Consider the following 25,326-nt stretch of genomic DNA (forward strand, 5'->3'; position numbering starts at 1 on the left):
CATCATGTAACAAAACGGATCTTCCCGTTGTTTATATATTTTTGAATGGCGGTAAATTTTGCTTAAAATGCTGTTATAGAAGCTTAAGCCTATTATAAATTTTGATATTTTATAAAAGCATTTTAACTTTATAAAACGTTTATGAATAGAGTTTTATAAATGGTTTATAATACTGTTCTGTAACATTTATGAAAACATTGTTGATAAACAATGTGATCAACCTTTTATAACTTTTTATGAATTAGATGGTATATGTTTGGTAATTATTTCTTTGATTGTTTTCTTATAAAAATAATATCAAAACAACTACAACAATTCTTTAAATCATTAGTTCTTAATTCTATGCCTCTGCTATTTATTAATTATAATTATGATTCAATTGAGATGAAAACTGAACATTGTACCGTTTAGCATTTTGTTCCAATATCTTATATTATACACATTGAAATTCATTTAGTCCAACTTGCTTGTATTGTCATATATTGAAAAAAAAACGATCTGGTAACTCACAATATGAATATTACATAAACTGTCAAATAATACGTAAGAAATAAATTTTGATTTTTATATTAATCTAGTAACGAAAATGGCTGGGTTAATTAAAAATCTAGGCTTCAAGTTAGCAACTGGACTTTCACGTCGGAATGGTAAAACCACTATATACTACATATAAACCATATCTCTCATTATGATGTTTTAGGTGCAGTTATTGCTACCAACTTACGTTTATATAGCAATGCAGCTCCAGAACCTAAAAAAGTCGATGATAGGCGTATGTATTAAAATGTATTTAATAAAAATTTTAAATAATAATATTTTAACATAATAGCAACTGTAAGAAAACCTAATGAAGCCACACGTACTCATTTGACCGATTTTGGTAAATATGTTGCTGAGTGTTTACCAAAGTATGTACAAAAAGTACAATTAACATCGGGTGATGAACTTGAAGTGTTGATAGCACCTGAAGGTGTAGTGCCAGTACTACAGTTTCTAAAAGATCATCATAATGCACAGTTTAGCAATTTAGTTGACATTGCTGGCATGGATGTACCCTGCAGAAAATACCGTTTCGAGATTATTTATAATATATTATCTTTGCGTTACAATTCACGTATTCGTGTTAAAACTTATACTGATGAATTGACACCATTGGACTCCGTCTGTGATGTATATAAAGCTGCAAATTGGTATGAACGTGAGATATGGGATATGTATGGGGTGTTCTTTGCTAATCATCCCGATTTGCGACGCATACTTACCGATTATGGCTTCGAGGGTCATCCACAACGCCGAGATTTTCCATTATCCGGTTATGTCGAGGTAAGTTATTACTTTTTTAAAAATACAATATATATTATATTATTGAAAATCTAGTTGACTACCATTCAGCTACCTGTAACCCTTTTTCTGATTACAATTGTTTTCCTTAGTTTAGACATTTAATTTAACTTTTTAAATTTTTTTATTACGATCTCGTTTATGGAATTTTGAGCAATGTCACTTTGAGTTTAGATTAGTTCGAGCTGTGTTGTTATTGTTGTTGTAGCCCGCCGGGATCTGAAAAGCAGATAACATGTAAGAATTACAAGACGAATACATAGGTTGAGATGTGAGTAAGGGTAGGAGGAAAAGTGGAAGATATAATTGAAATCAACCCGATCGAGCCGTAAAAACCTATCTACGTCAGTTTCATCTATCAAATGATTTTGCTAAGACTAAATTAACTAAATAAATATTAATCTCCAAGTTAGTTGTTTAGAAGTATTTGTTTTATATTAATTTTATATAAAAAAAATGTAAATAAAAACTTTAATTTTATTTGGTAATTTCGAACTAAAACTATAGTTTATTTATGTTTACCAGTTATTTCGGTTTAGATCATAGACCATATATATCTGCAGTGTTTTATATATATATATATATATATATGTATATAAATATATAGCAGAAAACATAAAAAGAGTTCAAAAGACGTACATAGAAAGGGATGTAATTGGATGAAAGTAGACTGAGACTAAAAATGCTTGATGCAGTACGTTTCTGATTAATATCTTAAACTACTGCTATGAGTGTTATGTTATATATTCACCGAAAAGCAATGTGACCACTTAGAAACTAGCAAATCCATTCTTACCCGTTCCTAATCCTAAATAACACTTCTTCTTTTCACTTATCACGTCCCTAATACATATTTTAACCAGTATATCTAACTTTGTGATTCCCTTTATATTCCTCGCTATGAATAGATCTGCTCAGGGTACAACAATTAGAATTATAACTATTTTCAATTGGTTTCGCTAAGGCCCCGCCAGTTCTAATGTGGTAATATAGCAAGCAGCTCCATGGTGTACCATTGTCTCTTCTAAAGTTGTTTTTGTTAAGGCCTTCAAGAATGTTTAAAGCAGATAACATGAAAGAAATTACAAAGGCATATACATGGGTTGGGATGTGGATAGGTAATGGTGATGGTAATGCGAGAGAGTATTATTTGTAGTAAACGAATCGTTTGGTTATCGAAATACACAAGAGGCTCCGAAAAGTTACAGTTTGTTCCTGGGACTCTTCTAATAATATGTAAATGATTGGTATTGTTAACCAGTTGTTTAATCATTAACGTTAAAATTGCGAAGCGGTAGTCTCCTATTACTTTTATATTCTTTAACGGAGGGGCTACTTGCAAAATACTTTCCAAAACGTTACAGTTATTTTTCTAAAATGTATATATATAAAAGGATATGAATAAATAATTTTATATTTAATCTATTTTTGAATTAATTTTTATGAAGAGATGTTATTTAATTTTTTTCTTTTTTCAGTTACGCTATGATGATGAGAAGAAACGTGTCGTTTGTGAGCCATTGGAGTTAGCGCAAGAGTTCCGTAAATTTGATTTATCTGCACCATGGGAGCAATTTCCAAATTTCCGTAACGCCAATCCACCAGCGGAAATTGTTGACACAAAGAAAATAGATAAAAAGTAAATGAAATCTTGTGAATTAAAACAGATTTGTTATATTTTGTTCAATTTAAAAACGAATTGTATAATAAACCAAATGAAAGTTATTAAATAAAAGAAATTAATAAACAATATTTGGTTTGACCTTCAATTTGTTTATTTTTCTCTACGTTTTTAGGACGTATGCACAACAATTACATTTATACGAAATTATAGTTTGTTTGATTTAGTTAAAATCTTAAATTCAGATTTAATTATATTTATATTAATAATTTTTAAAGTTTAAACACTTTTGTTCTCAGGTACTTTAAGATAAAAGTAGCTGAATAAAATTTAAAACAATTCACATTAAAATTTAAGGTAGAAATTATTTTAGTTCGATATTTGTTTTTACTATAATTATTATACACACATACACAATTTTATTTTACATGAATATATTTTGTTTCATCATTTATATTAGTGCAAACATACATATACATATATATGTTTTTACAATAGAAATCAAGAAAACATATATATATTTATGTACTTTAGCAGCTTTTATAAATACAGCTTTACACTACAATAACAATAATAAAATTTTTAATTAGTTTTTTTAATTAAAGAATAAATTCTTTTTTTGCTAATTATATGGCATTGATTATTTCTTTTAAATAAAAAAGTTTAAAAAGTATTATTTGCAAGTATTAGCATATTTTAACTTCTTTTTCTAAAATTCTTATTGGATCAATAGTTCAAAGTCTGGCTATGAATTTCTGAAGTGGTTTGAGTATTCGTTGAACAAAGTCTCGATAGATAGGTCCAAATACATTAAAAACATATCCTTTAGGTTAAAATAATTTCAAAATTTTTTTTATATCAATTAGCAAATAAAATAATAAAAATAAATTAATACAAATAATTATTTAAAATTAAAAAAAATTATTTTTAGCAAAATAATATTTAACCAATATTGAAAACAAATGTACGTAACATGTAAAAAAAAGTTATCTATTATTTAAAGATAAAATAATAAAAACAAAATTTGTTTTATTTTTATTATATGAAATAGTTTAATAAGGCATATTTGAAAACATTTTTTTAGAAAACAAAATTATATTATTTAATTATAATTAATAATTTGATATTTCCCATTAAAGACCCCCTGGCTACTTTTTAGAAAATTTAAGGTTCTCCAGTACCAACTACTTTTATATTTTAATTCTCTAATATTTTTATGATGAGTATTAAATTCATACTATCTTCCATATGATATGATTTCGGAATAAAACTATAACCCTATGTACAGGATGTAAATATTGGAATGCAGGCAGAAACTGGTGTAAAAGTATATTAGTATGATAGAACTCATTACACTTCAGTACAAATTTAAATATCAGATAAGTTAAGATGATACTATATATGGGAAGTTATATTTTTGATTTTAGCTCATTGAAAGTAGTATACTCCATGTTAGAATTTATTACAATATTATTTGTTTAATAGTCAGTTTTACGGTTCTTTTAATGGTCAGAACTAATACCAGCCCATAGATTATACTCAATTACATTTGTTGAACACTGATAAATTTCTAGTATTAAAGGTGTTAAAATGTATAAGAGTTTCATATATATAGTTGACAATAAAAAAAGTTCTAGCTCAAATAATTCTACCATTTTTGTTGGAAGTGATGTTATCTAGAATCTAGAATGCCTAACTGACTTGAATTTAAGTTTGTGTTAATGGAATGAATAACTTGAAATAATTGGTTAGTTGCAGTGGTAGCTTAGGAGATATCTTTCTGTAGACAATTATTAGCGATTTTTCGCCAACTTACTATCACATTCCCCGTAAGAAACCTTAGGAGATAAAAAAAGACTAAATCCACCTCATTGTATTTAGGTATTATAACAGATTTTTCGACCTTACTGTTGGTACTTCTCTAAAAAACTGTTTTTTTCTGGAAGATAAAGCTGGGCAGACACAGGAAAATGCTAGCATTGAAAATAATTGACAGCAAAATGGAATCTTAAAGATATCATCGAAAGGATCCAATTTAATAAATCAACAATGGAAACGCACAGTTAACAATGTGCGTTAGATAATTCAATAGAAAAACAGATCATATCAAAGGGCATAATAATACGAGATAGAAGCACAATTTTACAAGGAATTTTAAAATTTATATATTTCTATTTGCTTTTTGTTAACAAATTTCTTAGTTAACTGATAACATAGGTCGTATGGTCACAATTTCATTTCTCTTAGAGAATTGAATTGTAATATACCTATAGAAATTATATCAAGTAAATGTGTCCAAATATATACATAAACCTGTACAATGACCTTTTAAATTTTGTTTAATATTAAAAATATGGTATACTAAACTTGCAAATAAATACTAAATTATAATCAAATAGTTCATTTAAGTACCATATTCCGTGCACATAAAATTTAATAAACTAAATTTTACACAAAAAAGGTTAAAAATTCTTACACTAAAGTTTTTTCAAAACAGAAATAAACACATATATATGTAAAGAGAATCATATATATACGTGTATACGTAATTATATATATTATTAAATAATAACAGATAAGGCATAAAAAATTTTGTTTGAGACATTTAAACTGCTTTAAATAATAATTATAAAAATATTTACATATTAAAAAATATTTAAAGAAAATTACTTTCGAGGTTAGCAAGTTTTCACTTCATCCAACACCACTAAGCATGTACATAGTAGTGAGGAAAAAGTTAGCTTCTAATTAAAAATTTTATTTTCTTTAGCAAATTATTAATTTGTAAGTATTTTTAACAATAATAATATAAAAATCACTTTATATTTACTATAAAATATACAAATTAAAATAAATATATAGTTAGTTCACTTTTAAAAAAATATGTGTTTAAAAGAAAGTGGGTACAATATAGCACAACAATACGTCAATAATTTAGTTATTATTGTTAAATTACAATTATTATAATAAAATAATAAAAATCGTATTTCAGGTGACAGTGCCTATGAATTAATTCCAATCATTGTACAAAAATATAGTTAATTTTGAAAAGTTTACACTATTTAATATATTTTTTTTTGATATTAATAAGTTTTATTCTATTTAACGCTTTAATTCGCTTATAGAATCAATTTTTTTTTTTAATTGTATAAGAAAAGTTTTTTAACTTTCATTTAAATTATTGTTGTGCTAATCATAAACCCATACCTTTATAGCAAAATTAGTTAATAATTAATTTTAAATAATATACACAAATAAATGTTACTTTATCTTTTCAGTATAAAGAACAATTTCCAAGATATAATCAATATATAAATATACTAAATTTTGTACAAATTTGTTAACAGTCGTATTGACTGCTTTTCAATCGTATTCACTTTTTAATTCTAAATAAGCTTTGCTTTCCATGGCAAACTTTAAATATCTGCACTAAATTCGTATTTTTATGTATAAAACGAATATAGGAAACCATTGAGCTCATTACAAAAAAATTACAAACAAAGTTATACATACATACAATGTACATATATTGTATATATGTATATATATATAATATATAAATTACTCACAAGTGTACATAGCATGTACCTGAGCTTACAATAACAATAAATATATGTGGATTAAATTGTTTTATATTTTTAAAATATAAATTTTTTTAAATCCACTACCAAAGTAAAAGTTTTCAATAGTGCTTTGTTAGCACTTTAGAAAACTTACAAAAAAATTTTGGAACCAATTTAGATTGACTCTGTTTTGGTATAATGTCGCGTTACACTGCTACCGCTTCCAGTTGTACTAGAAAAGTTTTTACTATTATCATTACTTGACGTATTTGAGGTTGAAGCTGCTTCATTATTCATTCTTTCATGGTATTCCTGAAAGCATGGCACAATACACAAATTTGTTTGGCATTCGGGACAGTGGTATTTAGTTTTGCGCCGCAAAATTCTACCATGTCCATCGATTGTATTCCAACAAAAATTACAACCCAATGCTGGCCCCGGTCTAATGACAGGACAATGACTAGAACGAGGATTTTCCAAAGTGATGATCTCCCGTGAGGTCTAAAATGAAAAACAATTTTTTTAAAAATTTATACAATTTTAGAAATATACATTAACACTTAAAATAAATAACAAATAAAACACAACCTCTCCTTCTTACCTACCTAAATACATTCCCACACCAACACCCTTTTTCTTGTTTTAGAAGTATCACGGGTACAATAACAATATCAAATATTATAGCATATAAAATAAAATAACGTGTTAGGAGTACGAAGTTTGAGTTGTAAATCTAATACTTAAAAAAGCATCACTTGGATATAGGTAGTCCAAGGCTAAAAATTTCTAATAACTTAAGAAGGTTGTATTTTGCCAAACCTACATTCTTTTAAAATCCCTAAGATAACTTGGAATTTCTTTGTAAAAATTAAATAATAAATATTTCTAATAGCAATTAACTGAAGTCAAATTGGTTCACCAGAATATTAGGAGCAGATGGGGATAGGAAAATCATTCGCTGGACACATTGTTTGTGTATATTAATAAATATTGTTAAAGCAAGGCACAATATTTCTGCCAACTAAGAATTTATTACGTTGCTAAGTCCATTCATATTTCTCAGATCTTATGAAAGTGTTAGTTGGTAATAATAACATAATTTTGGAAAGCCATGGGTGAAAAGTACATATCATCATTATCGTCCATAGCTGTACAGTCCATGTAGGACTTAAGCTTGTTTTAAGACAATTCCTACATTTTTCTCTATTTTTAGCTTCTATCTTCCAGTTGATGACATTCATATGTCTCAGATCTTGTCAAACACTGTCATTTTGGCTGCAGTTCTTTCTTTTGGCATCCGCACAACGTATCCTGCCCACTTTAAGCGTTGCTTTTTTATGTGCTTGATTATTGTGTCACCTTCCATCAGTTGATGGAGTTCATCATTATATCTTATGCGATATTCTCAGTTTTCTTGTACAGGTCCAAATGTAAAAATATACAGGGTTTCTGGTAAATTGCGAAGGCAACGGAATAGAATAAAAAAATATTAAGACAAATATTATACTTAAATTGGTAGTTTCTAACTGATAATATAAAATACTTTTTGACAAATTAAAGTCCTAAATCTAAGCAAAAAGTGATCTTTTTACCCTACATACCCTACATATTCATATGTTTCTCTTTAAAATTATGAAGGATTATTGTAGTGGTGGTCACTGCCACAAAAAATATTTTCTAGTATAATGCCTTCCCTGGCATAAGAGAGGACTAATCCATTATTGTTGTTATAGTAACCCACTGAAATTTGGAAAGAAACACAAAACTTATACAAAAGGATAAGAGATGAAGGTGAGGGAAATTATATACACTAAGGATTGAAATGTGTGGGAATAGTTGTTTTCAAAAATTGTAGGATATATATTCCGGAACCAATTGCTTGTTTGTGTTAACGATTGCATATACCTTCACCAAGAAATGGCTCTTCTGGTCAAGAAATGTATGGTTTGTGCTTAAGGTTTGTTGTTAGTAAATAGTGCCCACTATACCATCATTTTATAATATAAATAGTTACCAGTATTTGATTTTAGAAAAATACCAATTGTATTATTATAGTACATATTTGTGAAATGTTTATGGTAAAGTTGTAACTTACTTGTGGAGATGACACCGATCGCTGTAGCTCCTCATTCTTAGGTCGTATTGTTGGTAAGTGCTCAAACGAACTACTTTGTACAGCGGCAGATCCTGGATGTAGGCTGCTCCTTTCACTAAGTAATACACCTGACATAGATTTCGAAATTTTAAATTTTGCGCTTGAAATTGTTTCAGATTCAGTTATATTTCTTTCCGGTACAGGTACCGGAGTATTTGGATTCGAACGACCATTATCTCCTACATGTGTAGTTGTGAAATGTGGTAAACTTAGAGTTTTTGTTGGACTGATAGTAGAAATTGTTGGAGACGAAATTGATGTAGTCGCATCATTGCTACTTGTATTTATAGCAGAACTAGTAATTGTTTCTCGCTGTGGAACCACATAGTGCGATGACCCAGCTGGTGGTGGTGAACCAGACGCATATATTGATTCAGGTAGCGATATATGATGCGAATGATGTAGTGGTGCGCTTGAGATATGACTGTTATTACTATTACCACTACTGGTACCCGGCAATGGATGTGAATATTGCCGGTGCAGTGGTGCCAATGGATTTGTGCCACTGCTACTAAAACTACCACATGATATAGTTGAATGTTGAGTAGGCAATAAAGGATCAGAGTGTTGCTTTATTAGATATGGTGTACTTTGTGGCACTGATAACAAATGTGGAGATGTTGAGCTTATGCTAGGCGCTGGTTCCGAAGAATGCCTTTCTATACGCGGTGGCACGGTTAGCAAATGATGATGATGTTGTACGTGTGCGTGCTGATGACCAGTTAGGTGATAAGTAGAATGTGAACTATTTGTAGCTGTTGTAGCCATGTTACTAAAATCAAAATCGGTTGTAGGTGTTAGAGGTTCAGGTGATACTTGGCTATTTGAAAGACTATCGCTATCGCGTTTAACGCGCGGCTGTCGTGTAAGTATTCGATTGCGTTTTGAGCCCATTTGATGTTGTAAATTATTTGGACCTTCTATAGATGCAGAAATGCTTAAATTTCGTGCAACATTATCGGTTGTGGAATAATTTGTCGGCGTTGTTGGATGTTGTGAACCTATCACAAAGACAAAAAATAAATAAAGTTTGTAATTAGTTTATTAATCAATTAGTCATTATTTTTTGATATTATTTTTAAATTGAGAAGATGTTTTTTTCTTATTATTGTAATTATTTATACGCTTTATTTTTCAAGTTGCACATTCAAAACTACAAACTAATTTCAGTATAATTAATGCCCTTAAGGAATTATTTTTAAATGTTTTACATTAAACTTTAGTTTATATTTATTATAATTATATATCTATATATTTTATAACTGTATAAATTTAGGAAACAGTATTTCTTTCATGTATCTAATATACTAAAACAATTACTTTTAATGTTATAAGTTTTTAGGATTGGTTGATTATAAGGAATCCTCAAGTGTGTACATTTTCACTCTTGAAGGATATTCGCTTATATGTAGACACCACGAAATTTTTGTGCCTTAATTTTTTAATATGTAATTTTGTAAAACTATAATAAATTATTATTTATATTTATATACATATACAAATAATCATATAAACATAATTAGTTGATTATAAAAATATTCGTAAAGTAATATTTTGTAAATATTCGTAAAGTAATATTTTGCAAATATTCGTAAATTTATAATTTTTTATTTTCTTTATATTGAAACTATCTTATCTTTTATATCATTTTTATTTATTCTATATATAAAACCGAAAAGAAATAATTTATTAATGAAAAATTAATTTAATGGAAAAGTACACAAAAAAGACCTTAGATTTTTTTTAATAACTAAACTTAAATAAATATTTAAAATATTTAAAAATAATTAATACTATGGTAGTATAATAATATAGACAAGTATAGACAATAAGGAAATCGATATGCTTTAATTGATAAAAGAAAATCTTGAAGTTTTCTTTCATATATCGGTATATATTTAAATTTTAATGTTTTAGCTTTATGACTTATTGAAAACCGCCTTATATGGCTAAGGAATTATTACATATATTAAGAAGTTGGAATTTAATAAACATAAGACTTGTATTTTTGAAAGCTATTTTATGTACGATTAAAAAAAATTGATATATATTTATAATAGAAATAATTAATTATCATTTTCAATGAAAAATATTAAATAATTCTATAATAAGGTAATAATCCTTTTATTTGCGTTATTTTGCACAATTAAATTTTCTTTTCTATTAAATTTTTTAACTTATTTCTGTAGGTGATCTTAAAATCAATATATTACCGATAATAAATAAATAAGGTTTATTTTTTAAATAATATTTTTGGTAACATAATATTTTTGCTGTAAAAAGCTACATATTTTAAAAATAAATTACTTCTATACAATCTTACAGTAGAAAAAAAAACAAAAAATACAAATAAACATAGCCAGTGTCGTTTTTATGCTTATATACGTAAAAGTCAAAATACTTTTGTTAAATTTAAAAATTCAAGCACTGAAGAGCACTGATCAAAATATTTAATTAAATTCAAATTAAAAATATAATTAAAAGGTATTATGTTTTATAAAGAAAAAATAAAAAAAACAACGTTAAATTCAGAGGAAAAAAAAATATATAAAAATTTCTATTAAATAAATAAAAAAAATTTTAAATAAATATTAATGTAATATAGTACCCTAATAATATAGTGTCTATATTAAATAAAAAAATAAATGGTTTTCTATGTTTTTGCTTAAATAAAAACTACTATAAATTTTTAATAATAATAGTTAAATAAAACGTTTCATTTTTATTAAAAATAATAATAGCTTTTATTTAAAAAATATCATAAATGTTTTATTTTTGTAAAAATAATAACAGCTTTTGTTTAAAAAAGATCATAATAAATTTTTGTTTTTTATTTCAATAAAATAAAAATAAATAATAATAATAGCTCTTATTTAAAAAAGATCATAACAAAAATAAATAACAATAAATATCTAAATAAAATAATAAATAAAATAAAATATAATAAAATATATAATAAAAAAATATATAAATAATAACAATATATAAATAATAAAAAATATATAAATAATAAAAAATATATAAATAAAAAAATATATATAAAAATATATAATAATAAAAATATATATAATAAATAATAAAATAATATAATAAATAATAAAAAATATATAAATAATAAAAAATATATAGATAAAAAAATATATATATAACACACAAAAAAAAATATATGAACAAAACATGTGAACATGTGAATATATGTGAACAAAAACAAATATTTAAAAACTAAAATTTTTTTATGAATACAAGAATCATTTTGTCTGCAATTACAAAAAAAAATTAGAATATTAAATCAAACTTCTTTACGAAAATATATAGATAAAATTAAAATTTAATTATTAAAATTAATAAATAATTTTTTATTTTATTGTTTTTTATGTATAACATTAATATTTTATGTTTATAAATTAACTCATATTAATAAACTTTTTATAATTTTAAAAACCATAAATATATACAAGCAAAACAAAAATTTAAGCAAAGAAACATATAAACAATAATATATAAACAAAAAAATATAAATAAATAAAAATATATATATAAACAAAAAAATATATATAAATAAAATAAAGTGTATATAAAAAACAAAAAAAAAATTCGAATCATAAAATAAAAAGTCAATAAAAACAAATTGAATGTATATAGAATTTTACTGTTATATTCTTTATTCCATAAAATTACATCAATTAATGTGTTGCACAATGAAACTAAATTTAAAATATATATACGTTGTATATATAACTACATTAAGTATAATTAACCTTTACTACATATTTAAAATCAAATTAAAAGACAATTATTATATTAATTATATAATTAGTTTGTTATAAATTATCTTTTCATATATATATAATTATTGTGTAAGATATTATTTATTCCAATATATTATTATAAAACAGATTAAAAAAATAATTTAATTTATAAAAATTTATTGTTCGCTAAATATATATAAAGTTCTTAATTAAAATAATTAAAATACATCATTTATAAAAATAAAATTATTAATTTAACAAACACAATATTTTTTCTGTACACTTTATTTTTGATATATATATTTATATATATAAAAAATGTTTTAACATCATTTGCTTGAAATACAACTACTTAGTTATGTTAGAATATATTATATATTCCTGCAACATTCTTATATATGTATATATTAGTACACATATCATATATATATATATATCATATATATGTGCACATATATTCACATATATGGTATGCAATATATTCACATATATGGTATACGCATATATGCATATATATTATTATATATATATATAGGTACATATATATGCACATATGTAATATATGTACGCACATATATAACATGCACATATATACATATATGCACATACATTATATGTACCTATTTCATATACACAATATCATATACAAAGACTTATATTATATACTATATATACATATATCCTTATTCGTTTTATTGATATTTACTTTTAGTTATCGATTTACTTGAAGATCCTTTGGCAAACGGGCATCCAAATGCTTATTAATATATTGACTCTTGATATTTTCCTGTATTTTACTTTTTCTACTATTAATTTACAATACTCTATGTAGTATAGACAAGTACAGAAAATGAATTTCATCATATAAAATTAGTAAAAAAAGGATTATAAAATAGAACTTTCTTTGTGATTTATTCGGCATTAACAATCGGTGCGGTGGTTGTTGTAGCAACTGCCGCTACTGTTAGCGGCGCTACGCTAACAAAATTATTTAAAAATATTGTTGCCGTACTATGATGATGATGTTGAAGATCAGCGCCAACACTGCCTACACCATTGTTGCCACCAATGGTCAGATGAGCACCCGGTGCGCCTGTACAATTTTGCGTTGACGTTGTTACAGCATGTAGCATAGGTGCTGATGCTGTTGTGGATGTATTATGTAGATTTTGTTCCGCTTGTTGCTCAATTTGCATAGTAATCGTTGCATTGCTGGAACTCGGAATTGAATTCTATATTGAACTAAAGTTAATACTCTGTAAATTCATTGCAGCTGCATTAACATTGATTGGTGCTCCAGCTCCTCCACCTGTGCTAGCTCCTGTTGCATCTATATATCTCTGCCTTGACATGGTATGTAAGCTAGTAGGAAAATCCATATGTCTGGTATCTAAAAAGCTCATAACACCCATTGGATGAGTACCCGCTCCCGTTGCTGCACCTGTATGATGTGATGCACACATTAGAGATGGTGTTGGTGTATCTGACGTTGGTGGTATTTGCATATTAAGTGCTGCAGTTTGTGCGGCTGCAACAGCTGCTGCTGCTGCCATATGTTCATAATTTTCATTAGTGTTTTCATCCGTAGCGGCAATAGGTGGAGTTGGAGATGGTGAGAGATTCGGTTCTTGTTTAACTACACGTGATTTAATGCTGGGTCGAGATACAGGATAGCCACGTTTCTTATATTCTAACCATAGTGTACGATTGTTCACACCATATAAACGTGCTGCTTTACAAAAACCAATGCCACCAGATCGTACTGCTTCCAGCGCACGTATAAAATTCTCATCACCCTGCGGATTTACTGACCGTTTACGTTTTACCTGATTAGAGCCATTTCCTCCAGACCCATTTCCACTGGAACCGGAATTTCCAGTATTAATGTTACCATTGCCACTATTGGTAGCACTTCCCATTCCTGTATGTACAGGTGATTGAGTAGGTGATGGCCCTTGGCTGTACACTGATTGCACCATATTTGATTCGTTGGGTGATGTTGGCGACATATTTTGCGCTGCCGCTGTTGTATAACCACCTACTAAATTATTAACTGTTATTATTTGTGGTGAGTATGTTGCATTCTGTTGTTGCTGATAGTGTAGTTGTTGTAAGTGTTGTTGCTGTTGTTGATTGCTAACAGTTTGTGCATCCTGTTGTTCCTGCTGTTGTTGTTGTTGTTGTTGACGTTGTTGCTGGTGTTCAGCACTGTTGGTAGCATTAGCATTTGGATTGCCACCCGTACCGATTAAATTAGTTTGACAAGATTGCAGCGAAAAGCGTGAATAATTTGAATCAACGACCGTCCATTGCAGACCTGGGAATGGGAGAGAGAGAGAGAGAGTGAGAGAAGAGTGTGAGAGAGTTTTATTAAAAAGAAAATCCCTAATTAGAATTTAACTAGAACTACATTTTTACTTTAGAAATTTACTTATTTTGCTTTTTTATCAAATTCGATTTTTACAATTAATATATTATTTGTTTTACTTGATTAAGAGAGAGATAGTTAGAAAGATTGCTAATGCTAAATTATTTAAGTTAAAATGAAGTATCAATTACAAAAAAAAAAAAAAAATTTATAATAAATAAATAAAAACAACAAAACAAAAACATATGTATATAAAAAAATCTTTTAAATTTTTTATTCTATGTAAAGAAAGAAAAATTAAATCAAATTTCAAAATTAACTCAGACTCTGTGCTATAGCTCTCTCCTGATCCCAAGTACAGCAAGAATGGTGTTGAAATAATTAGTAATTCGTTTTAAACATTTTCTCTTTGCAACATGATTACGTAGTTAATTTTAAGTTTTATATTAAAATTTTCATTTTTTTATTCTATACCTTAGAATTTAGATAGGCGAAAAGCACTGTATATTTAGCTTTAGCATTCATTCTTTCAACTTCTTTTGGTAATCATATTTTTTTTAATGTAATAATAAACACAGCACAAAATTATGACGTAGCAATCGTAAAAAAATGATTAAAGAAATTTCGAATCGTGATTTTATATGACAATAAAAAATATATATACACAAAAAAGATTTATAAAAATCAAGACAATCAAATTTTGTGTTAAGGTGTTCTGAGAAGTGATCATTTTGGATAGCTACAGAGGAGTTCGATTGTATAAATGCAAAATTAATAAGTAAGATATACAAATGAAAAATAAAAATATATTAAATAAAATCAAAAATACAAAGAAATGACTTATTATTAGTTAATGAATAATATTTTGTTTCTTTTAAGTTTAACTATGAATAAGGACTACAGAATATATATTTAATTAAATGATTTATATCGTATCAACTATACAAAATGAATGATTATTTAAAAAAATAATGTTAGTTTCGTCAGAAATTTAGGCAAATATAATGTCTAAATATTTAACATTATATATATATTATAAGAAAGACGTGTCAGTAGATTAAAGACAATCTGTAAGCTTCACTAATTGGTTATTATTTAATTTTATATTAGGTATATCACATATATATATTCCAATATGTTCTTAAATAAAGCTAATTTAATTACTCTCTGCTTCTATAGAGATGTTTTAAATTTATTGAAATGTAATTAAATTTTATTAATTGCTTGCACAAAGTCAGAGATTTTTGAAAGTTAATTTATATTAACGAAAAGCGTATATATTCTAATTTGACTTATAAAGAGTCATAAATCGAATTTCTCAATTTTATTCTATAGACTTTTATATCTATTGACTTATAAAGCTATATAAACAGTTCCTATTAAACTGAGGTGCTTTTTATATATTACACCTATACTGTAAAATTCAAAGTTTTTAATAAAATATTTTAGTCTTATACTACATTAAGTTAAAATTGTATGGTGTTATTGTTGTATCATAAAAATACAATAGAAATTAAGAAGATTATAAGGATTTATAAGGAAATTATTTATTTCGGCAATATGTAAGCAACCTTACTAAACTCTAAATGAACATCTTTTTTTGCAAATTTACTACAAAAAAAAAAGATAAATACTAATATGCAATAGTATTAAAATATGTAATGAAAAACTGTAGATGTTTAAAACAAAAACACTAATAGAATAATAGAATAATGTACATTTTTAATTAAGCTTACCTGAGTGTGATGATTGAGAATTAGGTGCGTCATGTTCCGATGGTGTTGTAGCTCCCGATATATCAAGAGGAATAGACTGTTGGACGCCACTAATATCTACCTCAGGTTTCTGCAAAAACAAAATATATATATATATATATTCATATATGATCTCAAATCAATTAATTTTATTATTTTTATATTTAATGTATTTATGGTTAGTTTTTATGTTAAAAATTACATTAAAACATAGTGAAAGCTCTATTAAATATACATCTTTCTTAAAAGTTTCTAATATCAAAATTTTATTTTTCACACATAGTAAGTTATTTTTTTTTAAGTGTAGTTTGCTTATCCTGACAAAATTTTTGGTTTTATCAGTATTAAGAGAGCTTTCACTATTTGTATTATCATAATAATAAAAGTTTATTACTAATAAAACTTTATAATTACTTTATTTTCATTAACAAAACAATATATATTAAAAATTATATTTACAATTTGCATATGTACGTGTCCATGGGTGTCATCTAAACTATCCGAATCGTGTGCATGTGGCTCTAAATCTGTACTACTATTATCCTTTAAAAGTTTAGTTGTATGTAGAGAATGGGCGCCAATAACACCTAATGTACCAGCATTACCACCTGTATTGAATGACATTTGATTCATCTGTGAAAGTGTTATTCCTGCAGCTGTATTACCAGCATCTAATGATGTATTATGTGGATCTTCTGAATTATTACGATCGCCTGAACCTAATATTATATAATAATTTATATATATTATTTTAGTTTTTTAGTTTAGTCTTGTAATATAAATTACCATTATTAGAAGATTTACGTAAACGTTTTCTTCTTGTAGCTGGTGATGCACCAGCGCCTAATGGTGATGGTGTACGTCTCAGCTGATGATGTGTAGTTTGCGTTTGACTATTTTGTTGCTGTTGATGATGTTGCTGTTGATGGTGGTGATGCTGTTGTTGCTGCTGCTGTTGTTGTTGCTGCTGTTGTTGTTGCTGCTGCTGTTGTTGTTGCTGCTGCAATTGTTGATGATGATGCTGTTGTTGAAATTGTGATTCCGTACTGCCCCATAGTGAATCGCTTACACTACCACCGGTACTACTACCTAGACCACCACTACTAGCACCACCGCCTTGACTATTTCCTGCACTACCCATAAGTTCGGTTGCTTCATTTGATGATTTACTTTCTGATTTTGTTAAGTTGGCAGGATCGGTGGGCATTTCAGCTAGTCCTTTAATTTTGAGCATTTCTGCGGTTTTAAGTATGTGAGGCAGTTGCTCTTGAGAGACGTTTACCTCGCCATAATACATAAAATCGACCATTGTTTTAAGATCGTCATATTGTACATCTTTAAGTATAACTATCGGATGTTGACATGGATTTGTTGTGAAGAGGGTCTATACATAATTAAAGTATTTATTGACATTTAGTATGAGATTAATTTGTTTATCAACTTACTTGAAAATATGAACTACAAGCAGAGAGTACTATCTTATGTGCTTGCAGTTGTCTGCCCTCAGCAGCCAATGTTACATCAACTAATGTACCATTGTGTAGTAGTGATGAACAAACTGATATAAAGTTTGGCTGATGGTTATTCCAACGTAGGCAAAACTGCTGTACTGACATGATAAATAATTTATGTGCAGTTACAGTAGCAGTTAAAGTCGCCTCAGTTTTCTTTAATATTTCTTATTAAACACGTTGATATATATCCGCTTTGATTATGTAGTTAGTAATATAAAATTTAATATTTTGTTTGCTGATTTTTTAGCAGGCTCCTTAGTTGCTTCACATTTCCAATCGTCTATTTAATTAAAAAAAAAATAAAATAATAAAAAATTAACGTATTTTTAATAAAATTTTAAAAATGGAATTTATGTCTACATATGCAAGTCTTTACATGTTATTGGTTTTTTTTTGCATACGAATCACTCAAATTATGTTTATATATTATTCTAAACATTAATTATATTGTATATTTGCATTTTACAAAACTTCTTGAGCACACAAGTGTAAGAAGTTCTTAGGAATATATATTTTGAGAAAATGGAATTGTGGTTTTAATGTACACTTGCACACCTTTCTAACCAATCGGGCGTCTTAACCTACAATTCTTGTTTATTTTAATTTTCGTTTCATTCTTTGTTCCGTTTCTTTATGTTGTTCACAATGAATTGATATTTTTCCATTCTATTTTGTCAAACTTTATAGATATTTTTCAGTTTTAGTTTTAGTTTTAGTTTCCATAAAATAATAAAATTAATATTAAACGAATTTCTTTAAGTTCTGGTATATTAGAAGACCTTGAATTTTTAATTCTTATGACGTCATTTACACTTTATTTTTGTATTATTATATTTTTTGTAACATTTAGCAGCTGCACAATTATATACAATTGCACAATTTAATTCATAAACACAACTTGTATTACACTCCGTATGTTATGGCGTACATATTATATTTAACATTTAATCACAGATTACAATATTTTTGCCTACTTAATCGGAGGTTAGATTCCTGTTAAAATCATTAAAAACAATCCTTGAACTTTAATGAATGAATGTATTAGCCGCCGAGAATAAAAAAGCGGAAAGGCAAGCCGCCAATCTTTCACAGTGTTGCATTTCATACATTCTTACAATGCTCAACGAATATCATGCGAAAAGAAGGCAAAAAAAATGTATGTATATTGCAAAAATATTAATTATTGACTTTTACATTAAAGTTACGAACTCATAAAAAAACAAAAGTTATAAAAAATCATAATGCATTAACATACAAATTATATATTTATAACTTAAAACACATATTAACACATTCTTTACATATTTTTTTTATTTATTCCAAAGAGATATAGGAAAAACGACAAACAAAATGGCGCTTTGCAATAACGAAGTATTTTTTCCAACATATTTTTCGCTATAAAACTTAACCTTCATTATTGAAAATATATACTTTTAATTACTCATTGTTAAAACTCATTATTTTATTGCTTATATAATATTAAGATACTTTTTATCGCCCTCAATAAATAAAATTATTCTTACGTTTTAACTGAAGCACAAAGAGAAGAGAGAAACTGTTTTTTATGTAATGGAAAAATCCAAAATAAGAAAAACACTACACTAGCTACATCTGGCGTGAAACTTTAGAACATATTTTATTCTAAAGATATTTACACAAAGAATGTTCTTGTCGGTGTCATATGGTTATAATACATAAATTTTATTTAAAATAATATCAGTATAAAAATCTTATATGTGTACTACTATATGTATATTTCTAAATAAATATAATGTTTGTTACAACAAAGTTATGTTAAACTAGTAACATTATTTTTTATAGGAATAATTCTTTATCACATCATACAAATGTTATATGTGAACATTGCGCATTTTATTATTTTTTATTTATTATTTTAATTTAAGTAAAAAATTTTTATTACTACTTATATTATTGTTCTTAATTTTTCAAATACATATGGTAAAATAAAACATTTAATAAAATAAGGTCCACATTTATGCTACGCTACATTCAGCATTAAGTGTGCAGAAAGAATATATTATACCACAAATCAGAATATTTATATATATAAATGATTAAGATTATTATTTTTATGTTTGAATATTATTTAATGTAAACTAAAAAATTAATGCGTTATTAAAAAAAAGCAATATGATGAAAAATTCCGTGTTGTTTTTTATGTTAATTGTAGAGCATATTTATTTTGTGATCTGATTATATATAGATAAACTTGTGTGAACACTAACACGAAACTAATAATACATGACTTTTATTTTGTTATCAATGGTTAAAAACATTTGCACATTCATATACCCGTATTTTTCTAAACAAACCTTAAGTTTATTTAGCAAAATAACTGAAAGTTATTAGCTACGTTTCAGCAAATAATAATCCGCTTAATTTAATTAAAACTTAATTAAATCTGCACTTTTCATTTATTTATTACTTAATTTAAGTAAAGTTTTAAAGTAAATAATAAACAAAAACCTACATTTAATAATTCAGATATTTCAGCAGATTTTATATATTTTTATTTTTTATATATAAAATTTTCTCAATTATTCATTTAGCGCCAAAATTATCCAAACAAATCAAAATAAAATTTTGTGAACAAACACAGCTGACATGTTGATGCATTGGCGATTACTTTCACATGTGATCCCCATTGTTTCAGTAACGAAGATACAGATCATTGTTTGCTAAAACGTAGCTAATATGTATTTGACGCACATAATGTAATCTATTATATCAAAAAATTACGAACCCAAATTATTAAAAAAAGTTGAAATAAATTTGTAATTCACAATAGTACAATTGTATATCGATATTGCGAATAATTCTTATTAACTAAAGAAAGCAAACAAAATATTACTGAAACGGTCAGTATTTTATTTCAGTCCGCAATTCGTAACATGCCCCTTACGAATACTGATACAAAAACAAATATTAGAAAAATATATAGGAAAAATTAAGATTTGCTATGCGAACAGATTTTGATTCAAAGATTACAATTACTTGTGCTGAGGTTATGTTTATATTGTTTTATGTCTTTAATGTAATAAGTATACAACTTTTAGTAGATATGAATTATTACTATGATCTGAATTGTTGTTTTAGAATAAAACAAAACATATACATTGTAATTAGAAATTTATTAACAATACATTGGTTACAATTTTTATTTGCGATCATTTAATAAGAACGTTTACTTACGTCTTATACCAATATCGTAATTCACCATTATTAATTGCAGCTCATGTAATATGTTCATTTTTTATTGAAATAATTTTGGCATTTTAGTAAATTCATATCTAATTTGCTTTTTAATATCAGGTGGCCACATTACATATATAAAGGGTATATTTATCATTAATTACCTCTCACCTGTATGTCTGCTCAATGGGAATTTTATCGTTATCGAATTAAATGTTTGAAAAGAAATTTAACTGATAAATTACTGTTTTATTTTATTCTCTTTGTGGTGGCTTTTCCGCCTTTTTTTGTTTTTCTCTATATAAGTAGCTAAAACTACGGAACTAAATATTAAATAAATGAAATTAAGAATCTGTTAAAATTAATTTAAAATGTTATTATGGTTATATTAAATTTAATCAATTAATATACTCAAATATACTTTGGTATGCTTATATATACTCCACATAATGTTTTCTAACGTGATTATTTGATAAAACTAAAGTTGAAAAAATATACATATGTACATATATTATGCTGAAATAGGAATCGAATAATTTGAAATATATTAAATTTAATATATAGCTGTGGATTACTTTTTATGAATATCGGCGAAGTAGAGCTTAAAATACTACAAAGTAGAATTGCAATAATTACTCTCCAATGGTAAATATATGTTAAATTTTCTAATGTTTACTTTTACATTTTAATAAATATTTTTTTTATAAAAATTGCATTGCAGTTTTTAAATAAGGTACTTTTTTTAATAATAAACAGTTTGGACATAATTTTTCAATATTTTATTACAAAGGTGTCATATTAAAATAACATATGTATATAATAGTGAACATAAAATTATAAAATTAACAATTAATAGTTTAAATGAAATAAATATATTTGTATTTAAACAATTGTTTAATTATGTGAAATTTTGGCAATAATTCCAGGTTAATTATACGAGTAATTTGTTAGATTGAATTTTACTGAAAGGACAGTGACGCAATACTTTTTTAGTGCGTAATTTGTTTTTAAATAAATGCATCATTGTCCTTTCTTATGGGAATTCACTATAATTAAGTCAAAGGTTGATAATGACTATTAATACAAATATATTAATTAAATTTGCCAAAAGTTGAATTCAATTAAAAATAATTACTTAAAGAAGAGTAAAATTTGATGCCACAAATAATACTTATATATATTTTTACTCATATTTATTTAAAGTAATATATAAAATTTAATTGGCCTACAATTCAATGTATATAATATAATATATAATGCATATAATGCAATATATAATGTACCTAAAGCAATATATAATGTATATTACATTCATACATTCATATATGTATTTCCCTACACGCATTCATACATTGAAATTGAAATAAAATAAAGAGATATTTTTATTAGTTCTTTTATTTTTAATTTAAGAAACTAAAAAATTCTTATTATTATTAAGAAAATACTTAACATTCCAATTTTATTATTTATTTAATTTGACAAAAGAAATTACATTCTTAATATAAACTAGTAGTAGAGTAGAGTTACTTTTAGTAGAGAGTTATTTCAAACAGTATTAAATCATTGTTATTGTTAATGTTTTATTTTAAATCTTCTTTAATGGCAACTATATTAAAATTATTAATTAAATTTTTTTAAATTTTATATGAACATAAAATGTTATGTTTAAACATAATGTCAGAATATAGAAGAAACAAGTATCAGCAGAGGTCTAGCCTTAGTTCCCGATTAAGAGATATAGTCAACGTAATAGATATTTCAAAGAACTGTTAGACGACGGTTCGTAATAAAAATGAATAGTCGGGGTATAAGTACTAGATTTAGTTTTTTGATTTTAAGTTTTTTGTACGATGTGCCGAAGCCGATGAATATTTTTTTAGGTTCCATTATTTTGGTTTTGATTTATTCATTCTATTCACTGACTTGTAATATTGAAAACGTTAATATAGCACAGTTTTTCTACAGAAATATGTAGTTTAAATGAAGCGTGTACTCTGTTTTTATGTTCTATAAAAAAAGATATCTATTTCAAATAGGAAAGCCAATTGCAGTGAACAACCATTAAATTCAAAAATTAGCTTTCAATCAAATAAAAAAAGGTTTATCATAGTGTTTGACATTTTCAATTATCCACCATCACACTCTTTTGGATCATCACCTGCAAGTGATTAGTTCTTTTGGAAAGTTTTTGGTTTGGAGTCATTTTACTTTTTGCAGCTGTATAAATATAAATATTAAATGTTGTTTAAATATAAATATAAGAAAATTAATTTTTGGTGTTTGAACATTTATATATATTAACATATAGTATATACCAAAAATATTGTTATAAATATGTATCAAATTTTAATTCAATTGAATATTTTAAATATAAATCTAATTTAAAAAAACAGTATAATAAAAACGCAATAACAAAAAAAAACTCACTTAAAAATACGAATTGAACGTAAACTTTTTTAATTTCTTTCTAGATCCTTCTTTCCGAATCCACTTGATTACCTTGAAGTGCCATTGTGTAATATTAGGAAATTTTTTTTTATAATTTTTATAATTTAAATGGAGTTAGATAGATTGATTTTCATCTCTCTTTTTATATTATGCATTTAGTATAGTAACCTATCATTTTATATTCTAAATGATGCATAATTAAAACAAAAACATTGAAAAGTCCAGTTTTTAAAGAGGACATTTAATATGATTGTCTCAAATACTTTAGTAAAATATCACTGAACTAGATAAGATCAGTAAATATGTCTAAAAATCGCGTTTACCTTTCTTTCAAAAATCTTATCACTAATAAAAAGAATAAAATAAACCATAAAGGCTAAGATAAAAGATCGCTATCCTCTCTAGGTATTCTCACACAAATTTAGAAATGTATGGGTACAAATAGACGTGATTCTTCTTCTTTGTTCCGTTAACTCCCAGTGGAGCATAGGACCTCAACAATTCCTCTGAACCGTATTCTATTTGGAGCAGCCGTGCAGATGTCGTTCCATGAGTAGCGCGCTGATGTTAATTCGGCATCAATTGTTCTTTGCTTTTCTTGATTGTCCTTTCTTGAAGGAGCGCTAGGCTGAATGAGCCTGACTGAACCTTGAAGGTGAAAGGAGGCAACCTTCTCGAACTCCTGAACTCACGTCAAATGCGTCAGACAGCACTCCGTCGTGTAACACTCTGCATTTAAATTCAATGTACATGGACTTGATGATGTTAAGTATTTTTAATGGCATGCCCTTTTGACGTAAAGAAGCCCATATAAAACGTCTGTTCAAACTATCAAAGGCTTTTTTAAAATCTATGAATGTTGCATACACGGAAGACCTAAATTCATTGCATTGTTCAAACACGATTCGGACAGTATTCATTAGGTCGGCACAAGATCGATTTCGTCTAAAACCATTTTGATTCTCACGAAGGAATTTTTGTGTTACCGTCGAGATTCGTGATAGTAAAATCGAAGTGAGTATTTTGCTGGGCACGGATAGTAGCGTGATACCTCGGTAGTTGTTACAATCGGATCCGTCACCCTTTTTCGGAATCTTAACGAGCACGCCTTCATTCCAAGAAAGTGGTAACGCTTCGTTTTCTCAGATTTTTTGCAGAATAGGAAGCCATATAGATGCTGGTAATTCTGGATCGCACTTCAATAGTTCGGGATTGACGTTGTCACTGCCTGTAGTTTTATGGCGGCGATGGTTGGTCCAACAAGATCTGGTCCAACAACTATAGACGTGATAGTTGGTACTTTTTGTTTATTTGATCAATCTAGATATTTGAGCTTTTGTTAGTATAGTTTTTAATTTAAAATCTCACCACCTCGAAAAGTAAATAGTTAACTTTACTAAAATTCGTTATCAAATTGGGACACCCAGGATATTGGAATATATTTAACATATATTATTTTTCGTGAAATAAAAAAAAAAACAAAATTCTTTTATATTGTTGATATAAATTTTATACTACTATTTTTATCAGCTACTAATGCTGAATAGAAGTGGCATCCGACTTGTCACAAAGTTTCCCACTGGGCATTGCGGAGTCAAAA

At 26.5% G+C, this 25,326-nt stretch overlaps 2 protein-coding genes across 3 annotated transcripts; one reads left to right on the forward strand and one right to left on the reverse strand.

Annotated features, from left to right (window-relative positions):
- The first annotated feature begins 525 nt into the window (after positions 1-525).
- LOC119671218 (NADH dehydrogenase [ubiquinone] iron-sulfur protein 3, mitochondrial) lies at positions 526-3,084 on the forward strand. The gene is made up of 4 exons (XM_038081756.1): positions 526-647; positions 701-772; positions 830-1,323; positions 2,820-3,084. The coding sequence occupies exons 1-4, from the start codon at positions 587-589 to the stop codon at positions 2,982-2,984; spliced, it is 792 nt and encodes a 263-aa protein (XP_037937684.1). The 5' UTR covers positions 526-586; the 3' UTR covers positions 2,985-3,084.
- A 3,543-nt stretch (positions 3,085-6,627) lies between these two features.
- On the reverse strand, positions 6,628-19,633 carry LOC119671216 (longitudinals lacking protein, isoforms H/M/V). 2 transcript variants are annotated; one of them, XM_038081753.1, is made up of 7 exons: positions 19,589-19,633; positions 17,997-18,345; positions 17,338-17,935; positions 17,011-17,270; positions 16,534-16,642; positions 8,621-9,681; positions 6,628-7,026 (listed from the first exon to the last, which is right to left on the reverse strand). In XM_038081753.1, the coding sequence occupies exons 2-7, from the start codon at positions 18,165-18,167 to the stop codon at positions 6,700-6,702; spliced, it is 2,526 nt and encodes an 841-aa protein (XP_037937681.1). In that variant the 5' UTR covers positions 18,168-18,345; positions 19,589-19,633; the 3' UTR covers positions 6,628-6,699. The 2 variants fall into 2 exon arrangements, with proteins under 2 accessions (XP_037937681.1, XP_037937682.1); XM_038081754.1 differs by lacking the exons at positions 6,628-7,026; positions 8,621-9,681 and adding an exon at positions 13,389-14,746.
- Between the last annotated feature and the right edge of the window lie 5,693 nt (positions 19,634-25,326).

The sequence above is a fragment of the Teleopsis dalmanni genome, chromosome 1 (assembly GCF_002237135.1).
Source record: "Teleopsis dalmanni isolate 2A chromosome 1, ASM223713v2, whole genome shotgun sequence".
Taxonomy (NCBI): Eukaryota; Metazoa; Arthropoda; class Insecta; order Diptera; family Diopsidae; genus Teleopsis; species Teleopsis dalmanni.